General features: G+C 35.3%; 1 protein-coding gene across 1 annotated transcript in view; it reads left to right on the forward strand.

The window, feature by feature from the left end:
* Positions 1–13,950, forward strand: part of LOC143251265 (suppressor of lurcher protein 1-like) — a 64,247-nt gene that overhangs the window by 37,870 nt on the left and 12,427 nt on the right. Inside the window, exons 3-5 of the mRNA XM_076502705.1 lie at positions 1,042–1,080; positions 8,902–9,070; positions 10,030–10,229. Coding sequence (XP_076358820.1) covers positions 1,042–1,080; positions 8,902–9,070; positions 10,030–10,229 — 408 coding nt within the window. The remainder of the gene's footprint in view (positions 1–1,041; positions 1,081–8,901; positions 9,071–10,029; positions 10,230–13,950) is intronic.

A 13,950-nucleotide genomic window follows, 5' to 3' on the forward strand; every position in this document is an offset into this window, starting at 1 on the left:
GCAAGTGAACTAAGAGCTTGTTATCAGTAGGAAATAAAAACTATTTTAAACAGGGCTTACTACATAAATATAACGATTTCTGTTCGTGTTTGTGAAAAATCAATAGTCCTCGTGTAACTGTTTCGCTGTGTATAATTATCTGTTCTGCGGACTAAGCAGTTCTTCATGTTTAGTTTTGTTTCATGGAGTTCCCTGGACTACCAGATTCAACGACTGTCTTAACAGAGAATATTCAAAACAAACCAATAAGTAAAGAGAGGATAAATATAAATAATTTTTCAAAGTGATCGTTAAACTTCTTTTGCTGTTAATTATCTTTGTATATTGATTTCAGTGTATATGTCATACAGATATGTGTGTGTTGATATTGTCTATGTGTATAAATATCCTTTCATTCTCACCAGGGATACACAGTTGAATACAGTGAACTTGTGCCACGTTCTTAATTGAAACTGTTCCGTCTATTAGCGTTAGAAATAAGCGAATTTCCTGTCCTGTTAATATAATTTCTTAAGATTTGTAACCTTATCTTACGCTGTATTTGAATATTTCTTCAATCTATAGTTACACTATGTAAATTATTACTATATATAAAGAAACTTCGATATCTATACTGACAAGACTTTGGAGACATGACTTCACGTTGAGAGTGAAACTTTCTCCCAGGTGTTATGTATGTTATTTCTAAAGAACCTCAGTTTTAAATTAGGATCGTATTAATTAACTTTAAGGATTTCAACATTCTGTCGAACTAATGGCAGTCCTGCCTTATTTCAGAGAGTTGGTGGGCAGAGGAAGTCATCATGTGTTGGTACAACCCACAAAATTTGATGAGTAGATTAATTTAGAGTAAGATTGCTATACTAAAACGTTGTTAAATAACACACTGTCCAAAACTATCGAATGTATTAATCCGCTCTTGACGTTCTACTGACGAGTTCACACCACAAAACGAGCTTCAATACCTAGTTACTTTCAATACACGTGTTTTTTTATTATCACTTTGTGAACTGAAAATATGATTTTTTTTTCTATTATCAGATTTTGGCATCACAGCTGGAAAGCAAGATAACTCTCAAGGTGAATATAAGTTTATCTTTTTTCTACATCTAGTTCGTCACATCATAAGAACAAAGTAACCTCACATCTTTTCTAAATTTAACTTTATTTTTCTTTAACAAATTTTGGAATGAACTTTTCAATAGTTTTAATTTTAAAACTCGTTCTTTCACAAACACCATTCGATGATATTTATGTCCAGGTTTCAATTACAAAAATTAGACGATATTCATGAATATTGTAAAGTAAAACAACTATGAATAACTTTGGCAAATGATTCATTAAGATAAGAATTCATTATTCAGCTACGAAATATGGCATCCAATGGAAACTAGATGGTGCACGTGGCTATTTATATTATAATTATGACATCCAATAACAGCTAGCTGGTGCACGAGGATATTGATATTATAATTATGACATCCAATAACAGCTAGCTGGTGCACGAGGCTATTTATATTATAATCATGACATCCAATAACAGCTAGCTGGTGCACGAGGCTATTTATATTATAATTATGACATCCAATAACAGCTAGCTGGTGCACGAGGCTACCTTTATTATAATTACATCAATCAATAGGAGATAGGTGGTGCACGTGGCTACCTTATTATAATTACATCAATCAATAGGAGATAGGTGGTACACGTGGCTACCTTTATTATAATTACTGTATAAATAAGAGCTAGCTGGTGTACGAGGCTATTTATATTATAATCATGACATCCAATAACAGCTAGCTGGTGCACGTGGCTACCTTTATTATAATTACAACATGCAGTAGGAGCTAGTCTGTGCAAGTAGTAATCTCTATTATAATTGTAATTACAACAAGCAATAGGAGCTACTTTGTGCACGTCGCTATGTTTATTATTATTACAATATTCAATAGGAGCTAGATGGTGCACGTTAGTATGTTTATTATAATTACGATTTCCAATAGGAGCTAGGTAGTTCACGTGGTTATCTTTATTATAATTAGAACATTCAATAGGAGCTAGATGGTGCTTTTAGTATGTTTATTATAATTACGATTTCCAATAGGAGCTAGTTAGTTCACGTGGTTATCTTTATTATAATTATAATATTCAATAGGAGCTAGATGGTGGACGTTAGCATGTTTATTATAATTACGATTTCCAATAGGAGCTAGGTAGTTCACGTGGTTATCTTAATTATAATTATAGTATTCAATAGGAACTAGATGGTGGACGTTAGTATGTTTATTATAATTACGATTTCCAATAGGAGCTAGGTAGTTCACGTGGTTATCTTTATTATAATTATAATATTCAATAGGAGCTAGATGGTGGACGTTAGTATGTTTATTATAATTACGATTTCCAATAGGAGCTAGGTAGTTCACGTGGTTATCTTTATTTTAATTATAATATTCAATAGGAGCTAGATGGTGGACGTGGCTCTCTTTGTTATAATTACAACGTTCAGTAGGAGCTAGATGATGCACGTGGTTAATTTTATTATAATTATGACATCCAACATTAATCTGGAAAGTACACGTGGTTAACTTTATTATAATTATGACATCAAACACTAATGTGGAAGGTACACGTGGTTAACTTTATAATTATGACAACTATTACTATGCTAAATAGTTCACGTGAGTAACTTTAATAGAAGTTTGGTATCTTGTACTGAGTTGTCGTGTTCGTTATTTGAAATATGATACTTTGTTAAGTAAACAAGTTGTTATCCTGACGATGTCCTATAAAGGTCGAAAAGTTGTTCTCTGCTTATCAGTAAAAATGATAATACCCATATCAGTCGTTCCGATATTCCTTTTTATTTCAAGTTAGTTTCTTGTCATCAAGTAGTTAACAGGTTGCTGTCTCGTTCAACTGAGTTTTAATTCACTGGACTATATTTCATTATGTATAAACTAGATTTTTACCAACCGAGTCTGCCCAGTAAAATGTTGAGTTGATAGCAGGACTACCCAGTGAAATGTATAGCTGATAGCAGGACTGTCCTGTGAAATGTATGGCTGATAGCAGGACTGCCCAGTGAAATGTAGAGCTGATAGCAGGACTGCCCAGTGAAATGTAGAGCTGATAGCAGGACTGCCCAGTGAAATGTAGAACTGAAAGCAGGACTGTCCAGTGAAATGTATGGCTGATAGCAGGACTGCCCAGTGAAATGTAGAGTTGATAGCAGGACTGCCCAGTGAAATGTATGGCTGATAGTAGGGCTGTCTTGTGAAATGTATGGCTGATAGCAGGACTGTCATGTGAAATGTATGGCTGATAGCAGGACTGCCCAGTGAAATGTAGAGTTGATAGCAGAACTGCCCAGTGAAATGTAGAGCTGATAGCAGGACTGCCCAGTGAAATGTAGAGCTGATAACAGGACTGTCCTGTGAAATGTATGGCTGATAGCAGGACTGCCCAGTGAAATGTTTGGCTGATAGCAGGACTGGGCTATGTTTCGAATGTGCCTGTTTTATAATTTAAAGTGACGGACGAAGTAGTCCAATAAATATTATAAAGTTTAGAATATAACCTAAATATTCCAGGAACGTGACGGACCTAAACATGTCGAAAGTAGCTGAGAGACATTTTCATTTTTTAAGTTCTTAACAACGTGAACACACATGAGAAATGTAATTAAATATAGTTAACTTCGAGAAGCTATGAAACGTCGTCTATATGACAAGAAATACGAAGTGTAAAGCCAATAAATGCTTTTTCTCATTTAACTAAATCCAATTAACAACATTTGAAAGACGAAATAAAGTAATGGTTATGACCGTAATTTAAAGCAAGAGAGCCTAAAATCGATTTCTCGATTCTTGAATATTTTAAAGATGTCTTGTTGAAACCCCTTCACCAACAGAGTTCTCCAACCTTCAGCAGCACCCTGAAACATTTAACCTCATTTGGGTAATATTTTACTGCAAAACATTGTAGACTCTTCTTTCACATTACATTTCTTCACTTTAATTATGCTCTTCTATTGAGACTTGTCTTGAAGGTTTACTGTGGATCATCATTGTTTCTTCTTTATGTTGCTATAAGTTAGAGTGAATGGTACTGGAATGTTAAAAAGATATAATGGGCCTAATAATAATGTCTGGTAAGAAGTATAATTAATTATAAATGTTTTTAACAAGCAAGTAACATCTTTGACAACATACCCATCGCACTTCTAACAAACGTCTTATATAAAGTGTTCAGACAAATATTGTGGTCTATTCCAGCCAGAATGGTTTCTATGGATTGAGGAAAGTGCTTCGTTGGCCTACGGATATATCGAATGTAGCATGGTTGGAATACTGTTATCTTCCAATATTATTCTAAGTGGCAACGGATATATCGAATGTAGCATGGTTGGAATACTGTTATCTTCCAATATTATTCTAAGTGGCAACGGATATATCGAATGTAGCATGGTTGGAATACTGTTATCTCCCAATATTATTCTAATTCTTGAAAATCCTTAAGGAACAAATTAAAGAAACTAGTGTTTAAATTTGATGACGACAAGCAGTGAGGATGACACAAACACACAGTGAGGATAACGTAAACACACAGTGAGGATAACGTAAACACACAGTGAGAATAACGTAAACACACAGTGAAGATGATGTAAACACACAGTGAGGATGACATAAACACACTGTGAGGATGACATAAACACACAGTGAGGATGATGTAAACACACAGTGAGGGTGACCTAATGTTGACGTAAATTTATAATAAATATTTATACAGTCGTCAGACGTTGAACGCAGTTTTTAATGATAAAGGTATAATAAACTACAATAATATCTTTACACACCATAACAATAGTTCATACGGTTCAGTTAACTCAGTGTCTTGACGTACAATAATAAATAGTTCAGTGTTTTGATACACCATAATAGTACCAGGTAGTTCAATGTATTGACACCATAACAATATTCTAGACACTTAAGTTAACTCAGTGTCTTGACGTACAATAATAAATAGTTCAGATAGTTCAGTGTCTTGACCCACCATAAAACTACTCCAGACAGTTCAGTGTCTTGACCCACCATAAAACTACTCCAGACAGTTCAATGTCTTGACGCACCATAACAATAGTTCAGATAGTTGAATGTCTTGACACACTATAACAATACTCCAGATAGTTCAGTGTCTTGACACACCATAATAATACTCCAGATAGTTAGTTCAGTGTCTTGACACGCCATAACAATACTTCAGATAGTTAGTTTAGTGTCTTGACACACCATAACAATACTCCAGACAGTTAGTTCAGTGTCTTGACACGCCATTCAATACTCCAGATAGTTAGTTTAGTGTCTTGACACACCATAACAATACTCCAGACCAGTGCAGCATTGACACACCATAAAAATACTCCAGACAGTGCAGCATTGACACACCATAACAATACTCCAGACAGTGCAGTCTTGACACACCATGACAATACTCCAGTCAGTGCAGTGCCTAGTTACACCATAACTATACTCCAGACAGTGCAGTCTTGGCCCCCCATAACAATACTTCAGACAGTGCAGTATTGACACACCATAACAATATTCCAGACAGTGCAGTGCCCAGTTACACCATAACTATACTCCAGACAGTGCAATATTGACACACCATAACTATACTCCAGGCAGTGCAGTCTTGACACACCAAACAATACTCCAGGCAGTGCAGTCTTGACACACCATGCAGACAATACAATACCAGGCAGTGCAGTCTTGACACACCATGACAATACTCCAGGCAGTGCAGTCTTGACACACCATGACAATACTCCAGTCAGTGCAGTGCCTAGTTACACCATAACTATACTCCAGACAGTGCAGTATTGACACACCATAACAATACTCCAGACAGTGCAGTATTGACACACCATAACAATATTCCAGACAGTGCAGTGCCTAGTTACACCATAACTATACTCCAGACAGTGCAATATTGACACACCATAACTATACTCCAGACAGTGCAGTCTTGACACACCATGACAATACTCCAGTCATTGCAGTGCCTAATTACACCATAACAATACTCCAGACAGTGCAGTATTGACACACCACAACTATACTCCAAACAGTGCAATATTGACACACCATAACTATACTCCAGACAGTGCAGTCTTGACACACCATGACAATACTCCAGTCAGTGCAGTGCCTAATTACACCATAACAATACTCCAGACAGTGCAGTATTGACACACCACAACTATACTCCAAACAGTGCAATATTGACACACCACAACTATACTCCAGAAGTGCAGTCTTGACACACCATGACAATATTCCAGACAGTGCAGTATTGACACACCACAACTATACTCCAGGGCAGTGCAGTCTTGACACACCATGACAATACTCCAGTCAGTGCAGTGCCTAGTTACACCATAACTATACTCCAGACAGTGCAGTCTTGGCCCCCCATAACAATACTTCAGACAGTGCAGTATTGACACACCATAACAATATTCCAGACAGTGCAGTGCCCAGTTACACCATAACTATACTCCAGACAGTGCAATATTGACACACCATAACTATACTCCAGGCAGTGCAGTCTTGACACACCAAACAATACTCCAGAAGTGCAGTCTTGACACACCATGACAATACTCCAGGCAGTGCAGTCTTGACACACCATGACAATACTCCAGGCAGTGCAGTCTTGACACACCATGACAATACTCCAGTCAGTGCAGTGCCTAGTTACACCATAACTATACTCCAGACAGTGCAGTATTGACACACCATAACAATACTCCAGACACAACAGTATTGACACACCATAACTATAGTCCAGACAGTGCAGTCTTGACACACCATGACAATACTCCAGTCATTGCAGTGCCTAATTACACCATAACTATACTCCAGACAGTGCAGTATTGACACACCATAACAATACTCCAGACACAACAGTATTGACACACCACAACTATACTCCAGACAGTGCAGTCTTGACACACCATAACTATACTCCAGACAGTGCAGTATTGACACACCATAACAATATTCCAGACAGTGCAGTGCCTAGTTACACTATAACTATACTCCAGACAGTGCAGTCTTGACACCATGACAATACTCCAGTCAGTGCAGTGCCTAATTACACCATAACAATACTCCAGACAGTGCAGTATTGACACACCACAACTATACTCCAGACAGTGCAGTCTTGACACACCTAACAATACTCCAGAAGTGCAGTCTTGACACACCATGACAATATTCCAGACAGTGCAGTATTGACACACCACAACTATACTCCAGGGCAGTGCAGTCTTGACACACCATGACAATACTCCAGTCATTGCAGTGCCTAGTTACACCATAACTATACTCCAGACAGTGCAGTCTTGACCCCCCATAACAATACTTCAGACAGTGCAGTCTTGACACACCATAACTATACTCCAGACAGTGCAGTATTGACACACCATAACAATATTCCAGACAGTGAAGTGCCTAGTTACACCATAACTATACTCCAGACAGTGCAATATTGACACACCATAACTATACTCTAGACAGTGCAATATTGACACACCATAACTATACTCCAGACAGTGCAGTCTTGACCCACCATAACAATACTCCAGACAGTGCAGTCTTGACACACCATAACAATACTCCAGACCAGTGCAGCATTGACACACCATAACAATACTCCAGACAGTGCAGCATTGACACACCATAACAATACTCCAGAAAGTGCAGTCTTGACACACCATAACAATACTCCAGACCAGTGCAGCATTGACACACCATAACAATACTCCAGACAGTGCAGCATTGACACACCATAACAATACTCCAGACAGTGCAGTCTTGACACACCATGACAATACTCCAGTCAGTGCAGTGCCTAGTTACACCATAACTATACTCCAGACAGTGCAGTCTTGACCCCCATAACAATACTTCAGACAGTGCAGTCTTGACACACCATAACTGTACTCTAGACAGTGCAGTATTGACACACCACAACAATACTCCAGACAGTGCAGCATTGACACACCATAACAATACTCCAGACAGTGTAGTCTTGACACACCATGACAATACTCCAGTCAGTGCAGTGCCTAGTTACACCATAACTATACTCCAGACAGTGCAGTCTTGACACACCATAACTGTACTCCAGACAGTGCAGTATTGACACACCACAACTATACCCCAGACAGTGCAGTCTTGACACACCAAACAATAATCCAGAAGTGCAGTATTGACACACCATGACAATACTCCAGACAGTGCAGTATTGACACACCACAACTATACTCCAGTCAGTGCAGTGCCTAGTTTCACCATAACTATACTCCAGACAGTGCAGTCTTGACCCACCATAACAATACTCCAGTCAGTGCAGTGCCTAGTTACACCATAACTATACTCCAGACAGTGCAGTGCCTAGTTACACCATAATTATACTCCAGACAGTGCAGTCTTGACAGACCAAACAATACTCCAGACAGTGCAGTCTTGATAGACCATGACAATACTCCAGACAGTGCAGTATTGACACACCACATCTATACTCCAGACAGTGCAGTCTTGACACACCATAACAATACTCCTTACAGTGCAGTCTTGACACACCATGACAATACTCCAGGCAGTGCAGTGCCAAGTTACACCATAACTATACTCCAGACAGTGCAGTCTTGACCCACCATAACAATACTTCAGACACTGCAGTGCCTAGTTACACCATAACTATGCACCAGACAGTGCAGTCTTGACCCACCATAACAATACTTCAGACAGTGCAGTCGTCTCAATTATTATATTAATAGTTTTATTTATTACTGTCATTACTACATCGATAATTTTATTGTTATATTTTCAGTGTGTAGTTTTATATTCAACAGTACAGAACAAACTAATGGATCCTTTACTTCTCCTAACTATCCCGGGATCTATCCTCGAGACACAGAGTGCTACTATCTTTTTTATGGCCGTCCCGGTGAGCGGATACACCTGACGTTTGCTTATTTCGACGTTGAAGGAGTTCCTCCGTATGTGATATTTAAAAATGTTATATTTATGTGGTTGTACATCTTTATACTGTTATATTTGTTTTATCCGAAATATGATCCACAAACGTTCGTCAAAACTAATTAATTAATAACAGTTAGTGTCCTTTTTTAATCATCTAAAACACACCGTTCAGCTGAGATTTTTAGAACATTTGTTGAAATCGTTTCAAAAAAATCTATATTGTTTAACAGGGTGTAGTAATATAATACCTGATTCATAAGACGTCTTGGACTCTAATAAACTGTATAAGTTTCTGCTTATTTGTGTCTTGCAGTTCATCTGACATCGTTTTGGTGATATCTGATAATACACATAATGTATTTGTAGTGTATTGAAGCTCACATCTCACATGATACACTTGTACATCTGACAATACACATAATGTATTTGTAGTGTATTGAAGCTCACACCTCACATGATACACTTGTACATCTGACAATACACATAGTGTATTTGTAGTTTATTGAAGGTCACATCTCACATGATACACTTGTACTATTTGTAGTTTATTGAAGCTCACATGAGACACATGTACATCTCATATGATACACACATATAATAGGCCGTCTTACTCTGTAATTCTCACATTATAATACGTTATATTTTCCATTTTCATTAATTTAAATCTCAGTGTAGAAACTCCTCAAGTAAACAACTCAAATGACACTTCAATCCACCAACTGTTCATCACCACGTTCTGCTGTACGTCACGATAGCACGTTTAACAGGTAATGTTCTGGATTATACCACAGTAATATTCATGTTATATACGTTGTTCACCGACAGCACGTTTTTACATATCTTAAAGATTTTCGATTATTTATCTAAACATTTGCCTGTGTTTACTTTCTGAAAGATAATTCGTCTGATTTTGACCATAAATCATTAAAGTTCTTAATAGAACTAATCTTTGTTTCCTTTCTAATCTTTTTGACAGATGTACAACGGAATTCGCCAGTGACTATATGGAATTTTCCAACTTCAGAACGGTAGACCGGAAAATCCCCCGACACTGTGGCTCCAAAAAACCCAAAGTAATTGAGTCGGATGGTGACTTTTTTCGAGTGACTTTTGTATCTAATGACAAATTTGACGGAACAGGATTTGAAGCGTTTTATCAATTCCGAAACGACGTCGGTAAGTCAGTCAGTCGTGGACGTTCATAAACCATGTGAATATCCTTACTTATTCTAATCACACGTCGGTAAGTCCGTCGTGGACGTTTATAAACCATGGGAATATCCTTACTTATTCTAATCACACGTCGGTAAGTCAGTCCATCGTGGACGTTCATAAACCATGGGAATATCCTTACTTATTCTCGGAATATCCACCATTCTAATCACACCAAATGGCGTTCTCTTTTATAAACGACGACTTGTATAAATATATTACTTAACTCTATTAATAACTAGTATTGTACTCGTGCCAGTAGATATCGTTCTGTTACAAACGACGACTTGTCTAAATATATTACTTAACTCTATTAATAACTAGTATTGTACTCCTGCCAGTAGATATCGTTCTGTTATAAACGACGACTTTTATAAATATATTATATTCCCTTCTAATAACCACGATTTCAATCATACCACGAATTTATATCTTTAGTAAGCGAAGCTAATCCTGAATATAACTACCACTAATATCATAAATGAAGATAATATGTTTAAATATTTAATTAATATACTTACCTTGTGTAGTATGCATAATGCTTTTCTATTAGTTTCGGAGTTTGTTTTTTTGAATTTCGCACAAAGCTACTCGAGGACTATCTGTGCTTAAACTATAAGTTTTCCGTCTGTTGAGTTTTTAAGAAGTGTAAGTATATATTACTGCGTTACTATCTTTGTTTCTGAATGTTGAAGTGTGAATACATTAGTATCAAACATGAAATAAACAACTGTATGATAAATATGTAATGTTTCATTTTTTTGTGATAACTGATGCACAAACCATTCGTAATTTATACCCAGAAATATCCGTAGAATTAATATTATATTCTGATGAATCGTTCGAACAAGTGTTTACATATATTAAAGTTTTAACAATAAAGCAATAACGTAAAGTTATCAAACATTTTGTATTGGCAACACGTTTTATTTGTTTATTTACGTAAAGTTATCAAACATTTTGTATTGGCAACACGTTTTATTTATTTATTTACGTAAAGTTATCAAACATTTCGTATTGGCAACACGTTTTATTTATTTATTTACGTAAAGTTATCAAATATTTTGTATTGGCAACACGTTTTATTTATTTATTTACGTAAAGTTATCAAACATTTCGTATTGGCAACACGTTTTATTTATTTATTTACGTAAAGTTATCAAATATTTTGTATTGGCAACACGTTTTATTTATTTATTTACGTAAAGTTATCAAACATTTCGTATTGGCAACACGTTTTATTTATTTATTTACGTAAAGTTATCAAACATTTTGTATTGGCAACACGTTTTATTTATTTATTATGTTTCTCGTGACAACCCAAACATTTCTACTGAGGGCCCTAAATTATTATTTTATTGTCACTGAAGGTAATATCTTTATATCCAGTAAATTTCTGGCACGTGATTAAAACAGTTTTCCCATAGTATAGTTTTCTGTAAAAACGTGAAGCAGTTTTGGTGGATTCGAATGAGTCGCCCTGTACTCACCAAGATACTTTTAATCAACATAAAGTTAGTGATTCAATTAATCGAAAGAATATAATGATAAATAACGATATATTAATAATAAATACTGATAAATAATATTATTTGTATTGTTGGTAAAATCAAGAATTGTAATAATCGGTAACAATACATTTTATTAACTATTTTCGTGACATTATTTGATTACATCGTAACTTCGATTAATCGATAAGTTCTCGTGAAACTGATCAATGCTCGTAGTTAATCTGTTATATAAAATAATTAAGTTTTGATACCTTGAAAATAACCTTTAATGTGTTATATTTCGTGTTAGTGGAGCTTCAGTACAGAACTTCCGAATGTAAAACTTGTTCATTAAAGAGCGTCTTGTTTGTTTTTTAAGTTGTTGAGATACAAGGTGACAAATAGATCTATGAAAGCTGTTTAGAGGTGAGCAGACATTGTAACAGATGGGGAGATATGTTCGTAATTAATATCGTTTCCGGTCAGGGCAAACTCACTACCAGGAGAAAACTATAAGCTTGATCTAAATAGTGAGTTTATAAATTTCCGACCATTCCATTAGTTGGTTTACACTTACTCTCAACATTTTTAGTCAAAAAAATTCAATAGTTTCAGTTATCTTAGGACGTTTTGGTTAATCATAAGTGCGTAAACTGAGCTGACAATGTCTTCGAAATTGATACTTATTAATACTGGTCTTCTACTTTGTAATGTAACAGTAACTGTTTATTAATACTGGTCTTCTACTTTGTAATGTAACAGTAACTGTTTATTAATACTGGTTCTTTACCTTGTAATGTTACAGTAACTGTTTATTAATACTAGTCTTCTACTTTGTAATGTTACAGTAGCTGTTTATTAATACTGGCCTTCTACTTTGTAATGTTACAGTAGCTGTTTATTAATACTGGTCTTCACTTTGTATTGTTACAGTAACTGTTTATTAATACTGGTTCTTTACCTTGTAATGTTACAGTAACTGTTTATTAATACTGGTTTTTTACTTTGTAATGTTACAGTAACTGTTTATTAATACTGGTCTTCTACTTTGTAATGTAACAGTAACTGTTTATTAATACTGGTCTTCTACTTTGTAATGTAACAGTAACTGTTTATTAATACTGGTTCTTTACTTTGTAATGTAACAGTAACTGTTTATTAATACTGGTCTTCTACTTTGTAATGTTACAGTAACTGTTTATTAATACTAGTCTTCTACTTTGTAATGTTACAGTAACTGTTTATTAATACTGGTCTTCTACTTTGTAATGTTACAGTAACTGTTTATTAATACTGGTCTTCTACTTTGTAATGTTACAGTAGCTGTTTATTAATACTGGTCTTCTACTTTGTAATGTTACAGTAGCTGTTTATTAATACTGGCCTTCTACTTTGTAATGTTACAGTAGCTGTTTATTAATACTGGTCTTCACTTTGTATTGTTACAGTAACTGTTTATTAATACTGGTTCTTTACCTTGTAATGTTACAGTAACTGTTTATTAATACTGGTTTTTTACTTTGTAATGTTACAGTAACTGTTTATTAATACTGGTCTTCTACTTTGTAATGTTACAGTAACTGTTTATTAATACTGGTCTTCTACTTTGTAATGTAACAGTAACTGTTTATTAATACTGGTTCTTTACTTTGTAATGTAACAGTAACTGTTTATTAATACTGGTCTTCTACTTTGTAATGTTACAGTAACTGTTTATTAATACTGGTCTTCTACTTTGTAATGTTACAGTAGCTGTTTATTAATACTGGTCTTCTACTTTGTAATGTTACAGTAGCTGTTTATTAATACTGGCCTTCTACTTTGTAATGTTACAGTAGCTGTTTATTAATACTGGTCTTCACTTTGTATTGTTACAGTAACTGTTTATTAATACTGGTTCTTTACCTTGTAATGTTACAGTAACTGTTTATTAATACTGGTTTTTTACTTTGTAATGTTACAGTAACTGTTTATTAATACTGGTCTTCTACTTTGTAATGTAACAGTAACTGTTTATTAATACTGGTCTTCTACTTTGTAATGTAACAGTAACTGTTTATTAATACTGGTTCTTTACTTTGTAATGTAACAGTAACTGTTTATTAATACTGGTCTTCTACTTTGTAATGTTACAGTAGCTGTTTATTAATACTGGTTCTTTACTTTGTAATGCTACAGTAACTGTTTATTAATAC

Source organism: Tachypleus tridentatus, chromosome 5 (genome assembly GCF_004210375.1).
Source record: "Tachypleus tridentatus isolate NWPU-2018 chromosome 5, ASM421037v1, whole genome shotgun sequence".
Lineage (NCBI taxonomy): Eukaryota > Metazoa > Arthropoda > Merostomata > Xiphosura > Limulidae > Tachypleus > Tachypleus tridentatus.